Below are 21550 nucleotides of genomic sequence, written 5' to 3'. Positions count from 1 at the left end.
AAAAATACTAACAGTGACTCATGAAGACAGTTTTATGGTAAAGAAGTTCATTTTTAAACACACTGCACTTGAGGTCACAGGACAGTAGACAGCTTGCAACCCTGAAATAAAGTTTAGGAATACAGTACTCAGAGTCAGTGATTTGGATTTTTGGTCCATGTTGGACAGTGAATGACCATTCCAAACGTCAAGAGTAAGGAATTAAGAGGCAAATTTGTTAGCAACAGCATGTGACTGATTTATTATCTGACAAGCAGAGTAACAGAATACAAGGTCTACAAAATGCATCCCTAGTCTCAAAGAATCTTCATATATTTGATGTTGCAAGATATGCTAGTTCTATACACAGAAATGATAATCCCCAGCAGGAACATTCACTGAATATTTAATAGTTAAAATACATATTTTGTCAGGCAATGAGGAAGATATAAAAAATATCTTACTTTGACACATCCATACTGAAATGCCATTTTCATTAAATCTTCAAAGCTATTTTTTCTCTTATATTCTGTATCTATTAATAGCATCAACAACCTCCTAATCACTTGGGTTTCAAGGTTCATCTTTACCTCCTGTCTTTCCCTCGCTCTTCGCATTTAATTAAATTCATCGCCATTGCCACCACCAAATTCAAAGAGCCCTCACTATCTCAGCCTGTTCAATAGCCTTCTAGTTGTACTTCCCTAGCTATAATCCCTGATGCTGGGAGTCCACCCTGTATTGCATTGCCAGAGAATATCCTTAAGCACAGTGCTGGCCCTATTACTCTCCTGTTCAAAAATCTTACTTTCTTGAAATTTAGGAAACTTTTAAGTCCAATTTCTTTCCCTCCCACTTATTTTTTCCTTTTCCCTCTTGTCTACCTCCCTTCCTTATGGTGCCTCTTTATCTTTTTTCTTCTAGGGATTATGCTAAGCACTAGGGATGAAACACATGACTAAGACCATAGCCTTATTCTTGAAGCATCTAGTCTTGTCTTACTACAACTTATAAGGGTGGATAATTAGAGAGCAAAGCTAATAAAGAGGCGGGGAAGCCATTTAGCCTCAAAGCTGTAGCAATAAGCCAGGGCAAGAGATAATAAGAACTTGGAACTAAATTAGTGGAGAGGAAAAAGAGAGTTTCAAGAAATATTTGCGAGATAAATTTACTAGGAATGGATGACTAATTTGGATATGAAGTAGAGGGGGAAATCAAAGATGTCCTTCAGGTTTCTCACTTGGAAGAAGGATCTCTCTCCCACAGCACTCCTTTATTACTGCACTTTTCACACTATTTTACAATATCTGTTTACCTGTCTGCCTTCTTCACTTATTTGTAGCAGTAACAGAAGTACTAAAGTTATAACAATAGCTGGCTTTTATTGATCCCCTGCTATTTGTCAAGCACTGCACTAAATGCTTTAAAAAGGATTCACATTTAATCTTCACAACAATAATATTGAGCTAGTTGCATTATTCCCATTTTATAGATGAGAAACTGAGGCACCAAAAAAAAAAAAGTTCAAGGTCTCAAAGCTAGTAAGTGGCAGAACCAGGATATAAACCTACACCCTTAACCACTCTATTCAGTGAGCTGCTCAGAAGCAAAGATCATACATCTTACACATCTTTGTACCCACAGTGCCTCAAATATTGCCTGCTGACTGTAGGTATTCAGTAAATGCTGAGCTGTGCAGATGGTACCACCAAAGCCTAGGACAGGGAAGACTGATGACAAGGACCTACCCCCAGAGCACCTTCCCTGGAGCTTGCACTGTGAATTTGGACTTCCAGCTTCCTGAAGTACGAGAGAATAAACTTTTGTTTGTTAATGCCATTCGCCTGTGGTATTTCTGTTACAGCAGCACTAGATAACCCAGACAGGGACCTTATTATAGACGGTCTTAAAAGTCAGGCTTAGAGGTTTCAGGTTGTTCTATAGCAGTTATTAGAAAACTCTGCATGAGAGAAATATGGTTCTAAATTTTAATTTTCATATAAGACAAATACAAAATAATGATTTCATTTTACTTTTCCAAAGAGTAGAAACTACCATGATAATGTATACCTACTTTAAATGAACTTCAGTTTGGGAATGTATTGCTTCTCCCAACACATTTCCAGTTTCATCCACCACTGCAGCTGCTGTATCATCACAACTAGTTTCAATTCCCAGTACTAGTTTATGAAGAAATGGTTTTCCAGGATGGAAAGTAAAACTTCCTAAAAATTCATAAATTTTCCTTTTTGATGGTTTAGAAAAAACTCTCACTGTCTTATTCAATATCAGCATATTTACTTTACAGATAATTCCTGAAAAAGAATTACAGAAACAAACTTATTATTTGGAAGTGACAATAAACACTAACAACTACTCTGTTTACAACAAGCCAGCCGTTCAGGTAAGCAAAATTCTGAAAGGTTAGTTTATTTTTTAATCTTTAGTTTATGTAGTTTTATAAAATTATAAGAAAGTTTGCATAATTAGCAAAATTTTTCAAAGTAGCATGCCTGTAAATATAATTAACAGTATGAGTAAATATAATGCTCTTTACAGAGGCAAAGAGGGAAGTAGGTTTTAGTTTTTTATTACTGTTATTTTCATGCAGTTCTTATCATACTACTCATTATACTTATAAAAGTTACTATTATAGTATAATTGTTGCATGGACGATCCTCTAAAAAATGTTTATTTTTTGACAGCTAAAATTAATAATAACTGTGGCGTTTAAAAAAATCAAACAATAAAGGCAAAATGGAACAGGCAGAAACAAATGCATCCTATTTCCTGGAAACATCTTTAGAAATAAAATTTAATCATTTGATTCAAACACAAGAGTGTTCACATAAAACACAAAACATGTAGTCATGCAGTTTAGAAACAAGTATTCTCATAAAACGTGTCTTAAAGAAACACATGTCAACTAAAACGACTGCAACCTAATGACTTTTATCCATTAATTACAATCTTTCCAATTAAATCTCAATTTTTACTACAGCTTATCACAAGGATTTTTCCAAAGCATTTTTTCCAAAGTAATTAAACGCAGCCCATCACACAAGTACCCTAATGTTTGCAGGTTACTAAATAACTAATTTCATGCCCTCAAAATCACCCCTTAGAACTTGCCTGGATGTTTCAATAGGTCTTTTCCCCTACAATAAAAAAGAAAAATCAAGGCTTCAAGCCGGTTCATTCCAGTTCGACCCCGTGCTGAGAATTTGCATTTCTAATAAATTCACATGGAGTGATACATGAGCATCACCTGGGGTCCCGGTACCTCCTTAAAAATACAAATTCTCATCAGGGAACTTGTCAGAAATGCAATTTCTCAGCAGGGGGTCCAACGGGAAACCCTGTGAAAAACATTGGGGGTTGAAAAAAGAATGAATAAAATTGGACCTTTCATTCTTCAGCCGGGGGGACAGAAAGCATACAGGGATTACAGCCGAGGGACCTATTTGCAGAGGCAGCCGAGGCGAGTGCTGCCCAGACACACTTCCTAGAGGAATTAGATATGCATTACCAAATCTGAGCAAGACTACTAGCTAGGCGGGCTTAAGGGGTTTGTGCTAAGCACTTTTCTTTCGGGCCTAAGATATCTCCTGAGCGAACTCAGAGAATTTGACCAGCTAACGTCTCTGCCCCTCTAAGAAGGCAATGGGCTCGGACTGAAACTGCTTTTCTAAGCGTGCGAAAGCATCAGTCAGGTGGGGATGAGCAATTTCACCCACCTTCTTAGTAAGCGACAGAAGCGAGTTTTCACCTTCCCTCCCGAGCGAACACTGCTCACTGACTTTTCTAGTGCCCAGGAAGGCCCGAACCTGGCGCTCCGGAAGTGATGTCATCGACGCGGTGCCAGGGTCCCGGATGCCGGGACAGGCTGCTTTTGCCCTGCGGGGGAGGGGGGTGGCACTCTAACTCAGGGTAAATAAAAAGAGGAGGCTTCCATTGTCACAGACTCCGTGCATGCGCTGGTGCGTTTCTCCCAGATTCTTAGTTAACGAGACTTCTACAGCTAGTGAGTGGTCAGCAGAGGCCGAACACAGATTTATCTGACTACATTAAGTTCAAAACACTCCACTAAATTTTCTCCCCTTTGGCTGGACTTTGGGTGCCACTGTGAGGAAAGGATAGGGTAAATTATTTGTTTTTACCATTTTAGGGGGATTGTAACCAAATCTAAAAATTGTGGCCTGAGATGCCTAATATTTTTCGAAGAAATTGGATGGAAACGCGGGACTCCTCCAAGAGCTTATACCGGGTTTCAAAAGAACGGAAGTGCTTCATGTGGGAGACTCTAAACCGTTACTCCCTCTTCTTCACTGGGAATAAAGTCTGGGGCTGGCTTCTTTTTGTAATGGAAAAAAAAGGGGGGCGGAGAGGCAAAAATTCACTTAACCTCTCTCTCTATATACACACGTATATATACACACACACACACATATAATTTGTAATGCAGTATATGGTCCTTGCTTACTAAGTACATGTGCAATCTTCAGCGTAAAGAACAAACTCGTTGCCGTTGAGTAGATTCTGACTCATAGTAGCCCCACAGGACAGAGTAGAACTGCTTCATTGGGTTTCCAAAGATCGACTGGAAGACTAAGAACTCCTGACCTTTTGATTAGCCGCAGAAACTATTTAAACGACCGCGCCACCAGGGCTCCTCTTCAGTATAGTATGTACTCATATTCCTGCACCTCCTTTAGTTTTTTTTTTTTTGGTTTTATTAATATGTGAACTTGTTCCCATTTGTTTGAATGGATTTAACCCGAGTCTTTCTTCTGTGCTAGGCTGTTTTAGCAAACAGGCACCATGGGATGCACGGTTGGACTCCGCTATCAATGTACATCAGTGCCTTGCACTGTGTGAAGCTTTGTGTATAAAAGATGAGTAAATAACAACTCCGGAAGTCACAGTTATAGTATAGTGGTAGATAAAGCTATTTTAAATTCATAATTACCAAAATGCTGTTAGAGATTTTTTTTTTTGGAACCTAGTTTTTCAAAAATTCTATGTGTAACAGTTAACAACTAACAATAAAATGGCTCTTACTATGAGTCCAGGCACTGTTGTAAATTTTATCCTTACCATAAATTGCTCTATGAGATAGGTACTGTCCTCATTTTATGGATTAAGAAACTGAATCACTTTGGGTGGTTTACAAGCCACCATCTTGTGGACCGTACTTGGAAAATATCCCAAATCCGACCATCTCTCCACCACTTCACTACTTTCCTAATCCCAACTACCATTTCTTCCCTGCAGTAGTTTCCTATTCTCCCTACTTCCTAATCCCTTACAGCTTATTCTCAACAGTAACCAGTGACCTTAAAAAAAAAACAGATACCAAACCCAGTGCCCTGAAGTTGATTTCTAACTCAGTGACCCTATACACTCCTTTCCAAGGAGTGGCTGGTGGACTTGAACGGCCAAACTTCTGGGTGGCAGCTAACGCTTAACCACTGTACCACCAGGGCTCAAAAAAACAAAAACAAAACCCTTTAATTACCTGTATAAACTCTTCAATGGCTGTCATGCTTAGAACAAAATCCCTCTTTACCTTTGTCTACAAAGGCCTATATGATCTTGCCCCTGCCTATGTCTCTGACCTCATTTGCTACCACTTTCCTCCTCTTTGCTTACTTCTTTTTAACCTCAGTGGCTGGTTTTGTTCTCCCTCTCAAACACACCATTCCTGCTTTAGAGACTTAATATCTGTCATTCTCTCTACTGGGAATGCACTTTCCCCAGATCTTTGCACTGCTTGCTCCTTTATCATTAAGGTCTACATTCATATGTCACCTTCTCAGGTAGGATCTTCAGGGAAGACCTTTCTAAAATAGTTCCTCTATCTTTCACCTGCTTATTCTTTTCCCCATAGCATTTATCACTATGTGGAACATGTATTTGCTTACTCATTATCTGTTGCCAAACTAGAATGTAAGAACATAAGAGGAGTGACTTGGTCTGTCTAGTTTACACACTGTATCCACAACACCTAGAAGAATACTTAGCACAGTTACTAGTTGCCATTGAGTTGATTCCGACTCCCTAGGTAGCACAAATGATTAAGCATTGGACCAGTAACCAAAAGGTTGGTAGTTCAAACCTACCCAGAGGCACCTCGAAAATAAGGCTTGGTGATTTGGTTCTGAAAGGTCACAGCCTTGAAAACCCTATGCAGCACTTCTACTACACGCATATGGAGTCAGCATGAGCAAAGTGTAGGCCCTCAAGTATCTACTGATTAAATATTTTTAAAACACTGAGGGGTAAAAGCAGGGAAAATAGGAGAAAGAAGCCGGAATCAGAGAAGATTTCTATCTCTGAAGTTGGTACAAAAAACGTATGCCTTCTGAGATATTTAAGCTTTAAAATGAAGAAAAACGAAGGAACATTTTTACTTACCTTAATTTTACAAGTTCGTTTGCTTAAAAATAGCTTGAAAATAGTAACTGTAATTTTAATAACTGAATTTGGAAAGCTTTTGAAATAATGTTACACCAAGGAAAATTTTTATTAAAGTACAGATTACCAGTTATTTAAAAATACATGGGTAAAGACAAACATAAAAAAGCAGTATCATACAACTGATTTCTAAACTCAATACTTCTGAAATACAAAACAATGATCATTACCCCCCAAAAGTCATTTTATTGAAATGAGCTGATTTTTAAGTTGTTCTAGAACTCTTTGTACTCCATTTTATTTATCAATATTACTGAGTTTTCCAGTTTTATCCCATAACTTTTTTTTTTTGACACATTCACTTCTCAAAGTAGTATATAATCATTTCTTTCCATTAAAGCCAACAATTATAGAAAGCTTGCCCAAGTCACAAGAATTTCAGTATGGTTGCTGCTTTGGAAATTATTTATTTGGGGTTATCTATACTAAGATCCATGTTATTGAAAAGCAAAAATATTAATGGGCAAAATATGGGGGTTGAAAGTAGGGAGACTTAGAAAAAATGATGTCATCTCTACTGCAGACCAGCTATAAAAGGCTTCATTACTTACTCCGGTACTAATGCTAGAGAAGCAGATTCTGCCAGACCACAGGTTGGCTACACAGCTGTTCATTTTGTATTTTCTTTTCTAAAGAATGGTAGATTTTAACAATTAAGTTGCTCGACCAAAAAAGCAGAGAACTTTGAATTACTATATACTTTAAATGTTTGAAATAAATTATTTTCTTAACTGATTTAGCAGCCTCATGCCTAGAAAGGCAACGAAACTTAGTTTGTTCCAAAATTAGAAGTCTGACTCAGAGGCTGTTTGTAAGACACCGGGCTATCTTCTATCACCAATCACTCATGAAGAGTGACCTTCTTGAGCTCAGTAACTTAATAAATGTAAAAATGACCTTGCCCATCAACGCAAAATTTTGAGCCAACAAAACCACAAAAATATACTCATAAGGTAGAAATCGGTATAAAACAAGACGGTAGGAGTATGTATGGTAAGAAAAAAAATCTATAATAAACTTTTAAAGAGATGATTATGGTTCACGCCTAAGTCTGCTTATAATGACCATGACTGAATGATTGGAAATTTTCTTCTAACATAATTCCCATTCATTATAAACTAAGCTAGTCTCTCACAGATCTCTTTTTACCTTGGATTTATCTACTACACCCGCACTATATAGCCATTTAAATTAGGAGCTGGGCCTGCCCAGCCTGCCTGTAAAGCCTCTCTTCAGAAATATACCAGATGCATTAAACAGAGGCATCTTCTAGTAAAAACCTGCACTTCAAAATGGCATATGAAGAACCAGCAATCGACCCTTCAATGTAAATACCTCTCATTTCACATTATCACAGAAACAGTGCAGTATACTAACTACTCCTTCCTTACAGGAAACTGAGTAGCTGTAAAAATTTTTGTTCAGTTTCAAAACATTTCAATACTTATTAATTCCAAAGATCCGAACACCATGCAGTTGTGGCATTTTGGGAATTAGCACACTCAGGAGAGAAGCTGTATTTAGGATGAAGTGAGTTGGATCATACTTCGTATAGAAACTTGCCAGAAAGTATCTGTAAAAATAAAAAGTTAAGAATACGTGTAACATCCAAATGTGAAATTACTTAGTTTCAAAGAAAATCAAAAGGTAGAAAAAAGGCCACTGACACATAAATACCTCAATTCGGAATTGTTTTTGAGCACTAAAACAAGAGGAAATATTTTAGTCTGGGTCTAAGTTAATTTGATTTGAGATTTTAAAATTTGTTTAATGAAGGTATATGTACACATTTTGCATTTCTGCATTTATGTTAAATGCACTTAGGATCTCTTAAAGCAGGAGGCTTTCAAACTAGGATTCATATGCCCCCTGAAATTTCCAGTGTAGTTCTGTATTTATATTTCTAAAGGACAGTCTGGATTCAAAACATTCATCATATTCTCAAGGGTTCTGTGATCCACCAAAAAGTTTAAGAACCACTTTGAATACACTAGTGTGTATTACTACAATTCAGTATCTTTGAAAGAAAATAAATACATATGATGGTCTCATTTCAGTATTGTAGTTGAACAGGTCCTTAACCAGTTTAATTGGAAACTTGAAAGACACTTGTAAAATTCCAGCTGTTTTGTTATAGCTGAATGCATGAACATATTTAAAGACATCCAACATCTGAGAATTTGTTTTAACAAGCCTAAGCCACCTTTAAGGCTACAAATCACTGAGTCAAAATGTCTGGTCTAGTCTTACTTAAGGATATATCAGAGTGCAGACACAACGTCTGGCTACTAAACAGTCTCCTAATATATAGATGTCTCAGTCATCTAGTGCTGCTATTACAGAAACACCACAAGTGGATGGCTTTAACAAAGAGAAGCTTATTCTCTCACAGATGTCCAAATTCAAGGTGCCAGCTTCAGAGGAAAGCTCTCTCTCTGTTGGCTCTGGAGGAAGGTCCCTATCATCGATCTTCCCCTGGTCTAGGAGCTTCTAAATGCAGGGACCCCAGGTCCAAAGGACACACTCTGTTCCTGCCACTACTTTCTTGGTAGTATGAGGTCCCCATGTCTCTCTGCTCGATTTTCTCTTTTATACCTCAAAAGAGATTGATTTAAGACACAACCTAATCTTATAGATTGAGTACTGCCTCATTAACCTAACTGCCACTAATCCTACCTCATCGTCATTGAGGTAAGATTTACAACACAAAGGGAAATCACATCAGGTGACAAAATGATGGACAATCACACAATACTGGGAATCATGGACTAGCCAAGTTGATACACATTTTTGGGGGACATAATTCAATCCATGACAACAGACAAGATGTAAAGAATAAAATATTATACCTTACTTGATCATAACTAAGAAGTTAGTTACCATATGAGTGTTTGTCTAATTACTTTTAGCGAAAGTAAACAAAGTAAGTATTCTGAGTCTTTCCTCTAACTACCATCATTAGTTCCTCATAAGAGAAGATAACAATTTTCTACCTATTAGACAAACTATAGAGTCATAAAATTGAGAATAGACCATATTCCGCAATCTTCACTTTAAATCTCTTTTCCTGCTTTCAAATACTTGAAGGCTGTTTTTATACTTCCTTCACTGAACAAATTATACCATTTAGTAATCTCATTTGATTTCTTAGCATTAATACTAGCTTAATTTATAATTTGGTTTAAGTTGGAAATAACATATCTTCCTGGAATGGCTTTACTTTACAGTACTGTAACACATGTCCTCTTTTTGTCTTTTAACGAAAACTAATTGTGTATACATATCATATGAAAATTACTTGACTTTTACAAAAACCTAGAGAGCCCTCTGAAAGGATGCAAAACTCAAACTGGGAAACAGTTTCATATCAATTACTATAAAGACACCTGTATTAGAAGCCAGGAGTCTAGGGTTTAATCTGGGCTCTTGTCTCCAATTAGCTGTGAGGTCTTGAGCAAGGCCATGCATTTAGGTCTGTTTATCTAAAAACCTGGAAAGCATTGCATGTCCCACCTACCTCACAAATGATGATCAAATAAGAAAATGTGAAAGCACTCTGAAAAATATCAATGCTATATAGATGGATTTAAATGCTGTTTCTTCAGTTATGTAAGCAATATAATCACAGAATGTTTGAAATCATACCTGTGGGTCAAAAACATATTTTTAGAAATATGAAGGTTGTACACAGGTACACCTTAGTTTACTTTTTTTGTGCTAGCTCTTATTGAAAATTTACTATATGCCAGGCTTTATATGTATTAAATATAATCCTCTACATTTTATAAATGAGGAAACTAAGGCTTTCAAGAAAATAGCCAAAAGTCATAGAGCTAGAAAGCGGTACAGCCAAAATCCTTACCTATGGCTGCCTGAATAACTATTATTCTTGTTGCCATATATATCTTTGTTAGACCATACAGATCATTTTTCCTTTGAAGTTAATTTTACATGGGGCCAACCAACTTAAAATTAAATTTTTTCTCAAAGTGATACAGTGCTATAAATATAAGGAAAAAGCCTACTACTTTATGATTAATTTCTTCCTTCCATTTGAAAATGCATTACTTCAACATCTATTTAAAACCTACACCTTAAGTCCTTGTTTAAAGGATTCTAACACTTCCAAGATACCTTTCTAGCTACTCTAGACTGCTCTGATTCTATCACGGAGATATCATTACATGTAAGCTATGTGGTAGAGAGTGTTTAAGACATACGTGAAACACATCTACTACATCCCACTCACTGTACTGAGTGTGAGATTCAAAGCAATCTAAGCACTTATAAACTCTTTGAACAGATAAAATGAAACATTTATAATAATAGAGAAATAATACAAACTGGCATAAATGAGGTACATAAAACAATGACAAAGAGAGTTCAAAGCAGGGTAGGATAGGTGCTAAGGAAAAGAACTCACTGAGAAAGAATTATTTACATCTTGAAAGAATAGTAGAACACAAATATATTCAGAAATAGACACGCATTTCAGATAGAGGAAATTATATGAACAAAGGTATAGAAAAAGTACTACACATGAAGTATTCAAGAAATGCTACTTAGAAGACCTTGACCAGGTGGGAGTCAGGTGAAGATAAAATATTCAGATAAAGTAAAAATGAGGTAGAAACCATCTTGTGGAGGGCCCTGAATACCAGGTAAGAGGAAGAAATAATATGCCAGATAAAAGGTTAGATGCTTTCCACCAGTGACCATCAAGTTAATTCTGACTTATTGCAACCCCACGTGTGTCAAAATTGTGTTCCATAGGGTTTTCAATGGCTTATTGTTCCAAAGTAGATTGCCAGGCCTTTCTCCCAAGATACCTCTGGGTGGACTCAAACCACCAACATTCCAGTTAGTAGCCGAGCACGTTCAGATGGGTATTACCTCATTTCTTTCTTTTTTTTCATTTTTATTATGCTTGAAGTGAAAATTTACAAGTCAAGTCAGTCTCTCACAAAAAATTTAAACACACCTTGGTATATACTCCTAATTGCTCTCCCCCTAATAAGACAGCACAGTCCTTCCCTCCACTTTCTTTCCTTGTGTCCATTCAGCCAGCTGCTGACCCCGTCCGCCCTCCTATCTTCCCTCCAGACAGGAGATGCCAACGTAGTCTCATGTGTCTACTTGATCCAAGAAGCCCACTCTTTACCAGTATCATTTTCTATCCCATTGTCCAATTCAATCCCTGTCTGAAGAGTTGGCTTTGGGAATGGTTCCCATCTTGGGTAACAGAAGGTCTGGGGACCATGACCTCCAGGGTCCTTCTAGTCTCAGTCAGACCATTAAGACTGGTCTTTTTATGAAAATTTGAGGTCTGCATCCCACTTTTCTCCTGCTCCATCAGGGGTTCTCTGTTGTGTTCCCTGTCAGAGCAGTCATCGGTTGTAGCTGGGCACCATTAGTTTTTCTGGTCTCAGGCTGATGTAGTCTCTGGTTTATATGGCCCTTTCTGTCTCTTAGGCTCATAATTACCTTGTGTCTTTGGTGTTCTTCATTCTCCTTTGCTCCAGGACCAATTGATGCATCGTAGATGGCCGCTTGCTACTGTTTAAGACCCCAGATGCCACCCTCCAAAGTGGGATGCAGAATGTTATCTTATTAGATTTTATTACGTCAATTGACTTAGATGTCCCCTGAAATCATGGTCCCCTAGCCCCCGCCACTGCTACACTGGCCTTTGAAGTGTTCAGTTTATTCAGGAGACTCATTTATTTCTCAAAGCATCAGCATTGACTTAGGTATCATCAGCTCAATTTTTATATAGGAACAAACCAAGCTAGCTTTTGTCTCTCACAAGGACTTTGAACATTCAATAGGGGGTGGGTGGTCAATAAAATTCTCCTATTTAGTAAAATTAACCTGGTAGTGGAAACCCTGGTGACATAGTGGTTAAGAGCTATAGCTGCTAATGAAAAGGTTGGCAGTTTGAGTCCACCAGGCGCTCCCTGGAAACTCTATGAGACAGTTCTTCTCTGTGCTGTAGGGTTGCTATGAGTCAGAATCGACTTGATAGCAATGGGTAATTTGATAGTGGGATACAGAACATGATTACGTGTTTAGTTTTTTTGTAAGCAAGTTAAGGACAGGAACTAGAATACATTTTACCTGTATATCCCAAAATATCTAGCACGTAATGTCTCTGTATGTATCAGCACGAAAATTAGTTTATTACCAACTTACTGAAAATTTTGCCTGTATTTTTCACTCTGAAGTAGCTACTCACTGATAGAAGTTTTACAATAAAATACTGTTTCTAATTCAAATTCAATCAATAAAAAAGATGTCTTCCTTTCAGCCAATCCTCCTCACACCTAAAGCTTATACCACTTACAAAATTATTGGAGAAATTGTGAAAAACTTCCGTGAAGATGTAAACTGTACTCCATAGTCGAGTTGTTCCCAATGAGTCAGGAGTCTTGCTTTACCCTGGTCAGGAGTTTCAAAAGGTGTTCCTTTCACTGCATGCAAAAATACATACATTCCCTGGAAAACAAGCATGGGGGCATATAATCAATGTCAAATAGTCCAAAGGACTTATGGCCCACATGAACCACAGCCTCCTCTAACCTGAGATGAGGGGAATTAGATGGTGCCCAGCAACCACTACCAACCACTCTGACTGGGATCACAGCAGAAGGCCCTAGTCAGAATGGGTAAAAAACAAAAAACCCTAGAGCAAAATTTAAATAATAATAATAAGAGTAGACTTACTGATCTGAAAGAGACTGGAGGAACCCCCCACCCCACCCTGAAACTACTGCCCTAAGACAACCTTCTAACTCGAAACTGAAGACACTCCCAGAGGCCACCTTTCAGCCAAATAATAGTTCAGGTTATAAAATAAACAGTAACACCCATGAAGAATGGGCTCCTTAGAATAATCAACCATACAGACTAAAGGGCAACACTTGCCCAAAATCAAAGAGGAGAAGACAGGGAAGGACAAGGAAAGTGGAATAACGGAAACAGGGAATCCAGGGAGGGAATGGGGAGAGTGTTGACACATTGTGGGGATTGCAACCAACGTCACAAAACAATTTGTGTAAGAATCATTGATTGGAAAACTAATTAACTATGTAAACTTTCAGCTAAAGCACAATAAAATGTTCAAAAAATTTCTTTTTTAAAGCGATGATTTCTGGCCACATCAAAACAATTAGAAAAAAAAAAAGTATGTAGCTCATGGTTACCACTACCAGTTGTTGAGTCAATTCTGACTCATGGTGACCCCATGTATGTCACAGCAGAACTGTGCTCTACCTTTGGGTAGACTTGAGCAGCCAACCTTTTGGTTAGCAGTGAGTGCATTAACTGTTTGCACCACCCAGGGACTCCAGCTCATGATTAACCTTTAATATTTACTCATAGTGAGGAAAATTCTTATTTATTTTAAAAGCTGGTCTAAGAATTTTGTAAAGCATTAATACCTCCAACTGTAGCACTGAATAAAAAAAATTACTATAGGCTTCTACTGTATGGTTCAGAAACATGCAGTAGTTTTTCAAACCACGGGTAACAACTAGGTACATTTTCCCATATTTAAAAACATTCAGCATGCATTTTTGGTTTCAATTAGTTTAACTTAGGTTATCTTTACAAGAAACTTAATCCGTAGTCATGTAATTGCTACATCTACAGTTGGTTAGTTAGGTTTTAGTGTGGCAAATAAGTCAGAAGTTTGCCCACATGGTGTCAATTATCTACCCTTGGTTCATGGCCATATACTGTGACTCAATCCTGGTAAATCAGCTTGAAAACATGAGGGGAGGTTAGTAGAATGGCTTCTAAAATGCCACATGTGCCACTGGAAAAGGGGAAAGTGGGCAACAATAATTTATTTAGTAAACACTTAAATAGGTATTTAGACATAAAAAAAAAAAGAAAATAAAAAGGGGATAAACTGCTAATTATAGAACTATGACAATCACATGATAAAAAGATGTTGCCTAGCAGTTTAGTGGTTTCCTGGAGGAGGTAATAGCTGAGTATAGCTTTGCTGGACAAGTAGAAATCAGCCAGGTAGTACAGAAAGGAGGGAGGGGTATTAAAATAGTGGAAGAAGGCTAAGCCAAAACAAAAAGTTTGAAAGGAAATTAATTTTCATTACTGTTAAAGTAGAGTATGTGTTTGGAGATGGTAGAGATATAATTGATTCCTTTTCTGCCTCTACAATATTACTAACTGGTTTTGTATGCCACACAAACTTTGGATTTTACCACATACGCAATGGGAAGTTGTTGTAGGACTTAGAGCATGATTTCAACAGACATGCATTTTTAAAATACTACTCTATCAAGTTGGAATGGAGAGGGTAGAGTAGCAAGGAGACCATTTGATCTATTGGAGTAATCCACTTGAGAAGAAAATGAGGGTATGAACTATAGCAATGCCAGTGGGGATCAAGCTGAGATAGTAAATCAATAAAAGTCAGGGTTTTGACTAAATGAATATGGAACATACAGGAGGGAAGGAGTTATCCTTAGAGTGGCCATATGTCCCAGTTTGGCTGGGACAGTTCTGATTTACACCTATTCTCTGCATACTTATTAATAGTAGAGCTCCCTTTTCTCTTAAAAGTCTTAGTTTGGATGACATATTACATTGTAACTTTATACTCAACATTCAGCTATCTGGCTTGGCTAACTGGGCTGACAGTGGTGCCTTTAGACAAAATTAGGAACAAAGTCAGAGGAACAGACTGGAGTTGGTAAGAGACAGACCAGGAATAAGATGAGTTCAATTTGTATTCGTTTGGTTTAGGGCGCAGGGTGATCTGGCAATACAAACATGGGCATCATAATTCTAAAGCTAGAAATGGAAAATACGGATGGCAGAAGTAATCTCGGTAGAATATATAGCATGAGAAGAGAGGAAGAAAAGAACCTTGTGAACAGCAACATTTCAGAGAGGAAAAGATAAAGAAGAGCCTGCAAAAGCAAATAGAGAAGATCAGAAATCTCTAGGAGAAAGTGATGCCATGAAAGCCAAAGAAAAGTTTCAATAAAAGGGACATAATTAGTATCAAATATTTTGGAAAAATCAGTATATGAAAACAAATAGTATTTGCTCTACCAAAGCCTATCACATAAAGAAGACTAAATGGACATTCACTTATCATTCCCACCGTCACACCATCCTTATCCTCTTCCAGTCAACTTCAAATACTCTCTATAAGTAACACTAATTTTTAAAAATTCTACTTCTATTACATTTTCCTTCTTTATTAAGTTCTTCATTCTTTGGATACCTTTAAAGAAATATACAATTAATCTAGATTCAATTAAAATTCCTGATTAACTGAATTTCTCCCCTTTCGTTCTACTTTAATAGGCTGTTAATAACAAGAAAAAGCACCACCAGGAATTAAAAAAAAAAAAAAAAAAAACAGGCAATTTCCAGGGCTGCATAATCAGGTCAGTAGAGTTAATCCAACCTCTGATATTTTGCAGTTACCACATAGTACAAGAGAATGATACTCAGCATCAAAAAGCTAAGGTACTATAATATCCTGGGTCACGTAAGATATGATTAAGCTCAACTTTTCTATTTTGAAACAGGAAAGCATACTTAAACAATTTAGAAAGACTTAACAAGGATTGAAACTAAAGGTTTTCATTAAACTCCAGTTAACCAGAACACTTTATTACCACTTCTGAAGCATTCTGGTTAACTAATGTATTATAGTAGCCTGAATTACAGTGTCTTTAATTTTTGCTAAAATGACCTCCTATTTCTGGATTCTATAAAACGAAGAGGAGAGAAAAATGCTTTACTCAGAAAAAGGACCCAGTGTTGAATAGTGATAGAAAAAATAAAATTCTATCTCGGATTACAATTCTTCAAAATTAAGTCATATACACTAAAACCCACTGAATCGTATACTTTAAGTCGGCAAATTTATGGTACGTGACCTGTACCTTAATAAATTAAAAAAAAAAAAAATAAAAAACAACTAAGTCAGGTGTTTGTCTTTCTCAAAAGAAAATCTTAAGCTTTTACATGTTCAGTATAAGATGAAATTCTTACCAGGTTATGTATAATATTTGTTAAGGTCCAAGCAACAGGAACACTGAAGAAAGGAATGCTAAGTAAGACAATATGAAGCAAGCCAACTCCCAGTGCATACGTCAGCCACATACCACGGCTGTTCATTACACGGGTATTTGGATTCACTTCGCTGTGGGCAACTCCAACATTCATGTTTGCTCTGTAGGGAATCAATGAAATAAATCAACACTGATATAACTGCAAACCTAGATACCCCAATTCTGACTTGAAAAAATAATTGTGTTACTAGGATTTTTTTTTCCTAGTTGTTCTGAAATGCAACACACATACCCTCCAAAATATGCTACTTGCAGATGCTGATGAAGGTAGTAAAGAATCCTTAACATCTGACTTTGATCAGAAGACAAACAAGGCTTTTTTTATAGCTCTCTTTGAAAAAATACTTAAAATCCCTTTTCTAAAGCTTGTCTTCTAGCACATTGGTTTTACTAAATGAAATAATGGGCACGAAGACCCCAACTGTAAGAGAAAACCTACATTTTCTTATATCATGATAATGAAAAGCCAGGAGCTAATTTTACCATCAACAGAATATAAAAAAGCAAAGAGATCCAGCCAGTCTGTTCTGAGCAGCCATATTCTTATAATGTAATCTTGGGTCCATAAAATGGTCAGAATTCAAATAATTCTTTTTTAAAACCTAAATCTCCAAGGAGGGACATGATGTTAACATAATGCCGTGGGAATTTTATAAGGCCAAGAGATAATGCTTTTCTCTCAATTCTGCGACGCAATTAGGTATTCAAAGCAATCAGTGTTTCTTCTGAATGCCCCTAAAGTTATTCTTTTTAACTTTTTTTTTCCTTCCCTTTTTAAGTTCAATATGGACACTTAAAAAGAACTGATATCTCAGTTATTTCAATGATGATGGTTGGGTCTAAGAATCCCTTTAAACTGTCCTGAAGAATACTTACCATCCCAGTATAAACTGACCAGTGAGATTAAAGGGGGAAAACAGGCCATATTATATTTGGGGTAGCTCCAGCATTAAAATATATAAACCCTTTCTATTGCAGAACTGGCAAAGAGACATTTCTCATAACCTCATCCAGCAAGTGTTTCCTAAGTACAATGCCCTCCTCTAAAAATCCATGAAGAACACGAATCAAAGTTACACTGAAACGAAACAAAAGCCTCAAATTTACAAGTGTAAATATTTTCTTATAAACATCCATCATTTACCAAACATTATTTTACTGTTATCACACATTATTTTTTGAAGATATATTTAGAGCATGTCACCACTCAACAGTGTTCCCACTGCCGTCGAGTCGATTCCGACTCACAGCGACCCTACAGGACAGAACAGAACTGCCCTGTAGAGTTTCCAAGGAGCACCTGGCGGATTCGAACTGCCGACCTCTTGGGTAGCAGCCGTACCACTTAACTACTACCCATCTCTGCCTGAATTCAACGCTAGTGTGATACGGACCCTCCTCCCCTAATTCAGAGAACCTTTCCCAGCAGGTCTACCGCGCTGCGTGCTGGTTTGAGAAGGCAGCCCGCCACTTCAGGACCGGCAAACAAAGACTTTAGTGAAAAATCTCCAGCAGCGACCCCCTCTGGGGAGCTCCCCGCCTACGGGACAGCCCCAGGGCGACTCCCTTTGCAGTCGGAGCTCCAGGGCCAGTGAAAGCTCAGCAAAAACCGCTGTTGCTACCGCCGCAGCACCTCCTCCACCCTTCTCCTCGGAGCTGCACAGCCCATCAGTGCCGTGGCACGACGACAGGGGGGCTGATGGTGAGCCTAGGGGACCACTTGGCCGCCACTGCCACAGACCAGCTAGACAGGGCGCCGCGGACACAGCCCACTTTTCCCCCTTAGGCCGACCTGGGCCAGCCAGCAGCTCCCTGCCAGAGCAAAGCAGTACCACAGCCCTTGCGCGAGTTCGTACCTACTCACCCGCCGCGCCACTCCCTGCGGCCGGGATGTAGGAGGAATAGCCCAGCGGCGCCGGCGTCTCCTCACAGACCGAATGCCACTTCTCAGTACAGCTTGCGGAAGCCTCCCGAACAAAACGCGCTGACAGGGGATTGGCTGCGGGCAGCGCCAATCCGACGTCCCTTCGGAGAAGGCGGGACTAGATGCCGCGCGTCCGGTGCCCGCCCCGCCGCGCGCGCGCGTTGCTAGTGAGTCAGGGTCGGGCGACGCTGAGCTCAGCGGGGCTGCGGGCGGGACGCTGGTTTGTCGCCGCGAGTGGATGGATATTGCGCAACTCGCGCGAGCGCGAAGGTAGTGTTGTGTGGTTGACGGGCGTTATTACGTTCTCGTAGACTCCAGGGCCCTTTTCCTTTAATTTGTTCTGCTTGGAGCGCGAGCGCCGCGGGACGCTGTGGGCGCCTTACGATGAGGCGGGAAGGAGACCAGCTGGGCTGGCGGGTGCGCACACGTGGAGCGCGTTCTCTGAGCGGGTCCGATCTCCTTCATGATCTATTTTGGCCTTTCATGACTAAATTATGTATTAGGCCTTTGCTGCATTCGATTCCCCAGATCCTTCTGGCTTCAAGAGTTAAAGTTCTTATTTACCAGGCAGAAGTTTTAAATTTTAACGTATGACCACCATAACTCATCGCGTGAATGTGGTGTTTTATATTAACTGTACCGTATGCAAGGCCGACCAAGGCACGCGAGGGCCCTAAACAATTGTAATCTGTGGTGCTCTCTCCTCAGTTCACGAATTCCAACGGGATGTGTGAGTTATGTGCACATAAACCTTTACTATGGAGTCCAGGTGACGCAGTGGTTAAGAGCTTGGCCACTAACCAAAAAGTCGGCAGTTCGTATACACCAGCCGCTCCCTGGAAATCCTATGGGACCGTTCCACTCTGTCCTACAGGGTCGCTATGAGATGGAACCGACTGGACCCCACACAACAACATATACATACGTGTATCAAACCCGTTACTGTTTAGTGGATTCCACCTCACAGTGACCCTATAAGACAGTAGAACTGCCTCATGAGGTTTCCGAGGAGCTGCTGGTGGATTCGAACTGCGGACTGGGTGCAGCCAAATTCTCAACTACTGTGTCACCAGGGCTCCATATATACATACGAAACCAAACCCGTTGCTGTCCAGTGGGTTCCGGCTCATGGAACTGCTCTATAGGGCTTCCAAGGAGCGGCTGGTGGATTTAAACTGCCGCCCTTTTGGTTAACAGCCAAGCCTTGTGCCACCAGGGCTCCGATGTATAAACGAGTACATATATATGTATGTGTCTTAGTTTCCCGTGATGTAACTTCTTTTTGAATGCGGCTGTAACAATGACTTGGGGGTGGTGTCTGACCTCCATTAACTTCACAAGGGGGAAGGAAAATCAAGAGCAACAGCCCAAGAATTCCTGTGAGGCAGAGGTCAGACATGCCTCCTCTCTCAGCCATCTTTATCAATTCTGACACTAATTGCCCCTCCCATGGCACACTGTACTTTTCTCCAGGGTTTGATAATTCATTGCAATGGCCACACAGAACTGACAGATAATACTCATGATTATGGGATTTATTAGGGAAGTAACAGGTTACAATTCAGGCTCAGGATACAGTTCTTCCAATAGGACAGCTTCTTCCCAGCTGTGCTCACAGGAAAGCCTCTCCCTGGCCCGCACCTCTGCCCAAAGGCACTCAGCTTTCTCACTCCATGGGCCAGGAAGCCCACCATGCTGTCTCCTGCCAGGCATCTGCTGCTGCTTCTCGCTGCCTTCAATGTTACAGCTCTCTCTCTGTCTCTTGGTTCCAGGAGCTTCTCAGCACAGGGATCACTGGTCCGAAGGACGTGCTGGCTTCTAGCTGTTCTTCCTTGGTGATGGAGAGATCCTCTCTTTTCCACCTCTGGGGTGACTCATTTCAAGCCTAGTGGGATGGCAAAACTGACCAATCCTTTTAAAACAAAAAAAAAAACACAGCCATTCAGTTGATTGGGCCACAGTTACCCTATCAATCAGTCATGCCCAGTCACACAAAAGCAATCCATCGCACCTGAGTGACTGTCAGTGATTGAATGCGATAGTGGTGTATGCCACTTTAGCGGAATGAGAGGAATTGGGTTATAAAATTTTTAGCGAATGCAGAGTATTAAGATTTTTTACTATATACCACATTTTCTACAAAAAAGAATATTGCACATATTCTGCAATGAAGGAAGTGAGTCAGTGAACTGTTATTTCAGTAATCAGTGTTAAATTCTGTTGATGTTCCACAACAAAAAAACTGACTTTCACCAGTTTTGCTTTAAACAGCTCATACTGCAATTTTGACGCTAGTTTCGTAATAAATGCTATACTTATAAATGATTAAATGAAAAGTGTGTCAGTATGTGTTTATGTGAAATTGATCTCTGGCATTGAAGGATACTTCTGGAGTACTTCCATCATTTACGTGTTTCTTTCTAATGCTTCTGTGACAGTGAACTGCATGATAATCAGTATTTGGCAATATTCTGTTGTGTTTTCAAATTTTTCAAAATCATCTCTTAAATTATGTAAATTTTAATGACTGGTAGAGATCTGTGCATATCTTTAAATTTACTTCTGAATGTTAGAGAGCTTGACCCGTCTGATGAAAATCCTGCAATATGTTATTCCTGGTAACACAGAAAAGGGCAACCTATCATATGTGTCTAAAACTTAGTAGAATTAATCTTAGTAAGTGGTAAAAGTTAGATCAACTATTTTCAGTGAAATAAGTATAGCTCAATATTCAGTGTGTCTGTAGACTTCTTATCTTTCTATACAGATCAGCTAAGTATTGTTTTAAGGTAATGTATCTCCAACAGATGGAAAACCTATAAAGGAAGACTGACTATTTGTAAGGTTTGCACAGTCCAGTTTTTTGGAAGTAGGTCTCTGGTCCTTCTTCTTAGTCTGTCTTGGTTTGGAATTTCTGCTGAAACCTGTCCACCATGGCTGACCTTGCTGGTATTTGAAATACCAGTGGCATAGCTTCCAGCATCACAGCAACGTGCAAGCAACCACAGTACAACAAACTGACAGACAAGTGGTGATTATTCCACATAACCAA

General features: G+C 39.0%; 3 protein-coding genes across 16 annotated transcripts in view; 1 reads left to right on the top strand and 2 right to left on the bottom strand.

The window, feature by feature from the left end:
• The window catches only part of OSGEPL1 (O-sialoglycoprotein endopeptidase like 1), a 40902-nt gene extending 36353 nt beyond the window's left edge, over window positions 1-4549 (bottom strand). For 2 of the 5 annotated variants that reach the window (XR_002784561.2, XM_010602751.3), the window contains exons 1-2: window positions 3717-4549; window positions 2054-2294 (exon numbers count right to left, since the gene is read on the bottom strand). Coding sequence is in view for 3 of the 5 variants with exons in the window: in XM_010602751.3 (XP_010601053.2) it covers window positions 2054-2274 (221 nt within the window). In the remaining 2 variants the exon portion in view is untranslated. The other 3 variants (XM_023542773.2, XM_023542769.2, XM_064286898.1) reach the window with 3 other exon arrangements.
• Window positions 4550-6713: 2164 nt separating this feature from the next.
• ORMDL1 (ORMDL sphingolipid biosynthesis regulator 1) lies at window positions 6714-18546 on the bottom strand. 4 transcript variants are annotated; one of them, XM_064286900.1, is made up of 5 exons: window positions 18439-18546; window positions 16495-16675; window positions 12800-12951; window positions 11941-12036; window positions 6714-8029 (listed from the first exon to the last, which is right to left on the bottom strand). In XM_064286900.1, exons 2-5 carry the CDS (start codon window positions 16666-16668, stop codon window positions 7894-7896), a joined length of 558 nt encoding a protein of 185 aa, XP_064142970.1. In that variant the 5' UTR covers window positions 16669-16675; window positions 18439-18546; the 3' UTR covers window positions 6714-7893. The 4 variants fall into 4 exon arrangements, 3 of the variants coding, with proteins under 3 accessions (XP_064142970.1, XP_064142969.1, XP_003406217.1); XM_064286899.1 differs by having other exon boundaries at window positions 18431-18536; XR_010322269.1 differs by lacking the exon at window positions 11941-12036 and adding an exon at window positions 9974-10101 and having other exon boundaries at window positions 7918-8029; window positions 18431-18536.
• PMS1 (PMS1 homolog 1, mismatch repair system component) overlaps window positions 18520-21550 on the top strand; it is a 130632-nt gene continuing 127601 nt past the window's right edge. For 5 of the 7 annotated variants that reach the window (XM_064286894.1, XM_064286895.1, XM_023542761.2 and 2 more), the window contains exon 1: window positions 18520-18768. In XM_064286894.1, the coding sequence (XP_064142964.1) occupies window positions 18621-18768 (148 nt within the window). In that variant the 5' untranslated portion in view covers window positions 18520-18620. The remainder of the gene's footprint in view (window positions 18769-21550) is intronic. The other 2 variants (XM_023542752.2, XM_064286896.1) reach the window with 1 other exon arrangement.

This window comes from Loxodonta africana, chromosome 6 (assembly GCF_030014295.1).
Source record: "Loxodonta africana isolate mLoxAfr1 chromosome 6, mLoxAfr1.hap2, whole genome shotgun sequence".
Lineage (NCBI taxonomy): Eukaryota > Metazoa > Chordata > Mammalia > Proboscidea > Elephantidae > Loxodonta > Loxodonta africana.
Note: the sequence above shows the minus strand (reverse complement) of the source record. Positions and strands in the feature narration are given on the sequence as shown.

Coding starts and splice junctions, on each gene's coding strand:
- ORMDL1 (XM_064286900.1), bottom strand. CDS start 16,668: ATGAATGTTGGAGTTGCCCACAGCGAAGTGAATCCAAATACCCGTGTA. Junction 12,037..12,799: donor ACAATTTCTCCAATAATTTT/GTAAGTGGTATA, acceptor CCCACTTTGGAG/GGTGGCATCTGGGGTCTTAA. Junction 8,030..11,940: donor AAGAACACCAAAGACACAAG/GTAATTATGAGC, acceptor TTATTTTTACAG/ATACTTTCTGGCAAGTTTCT.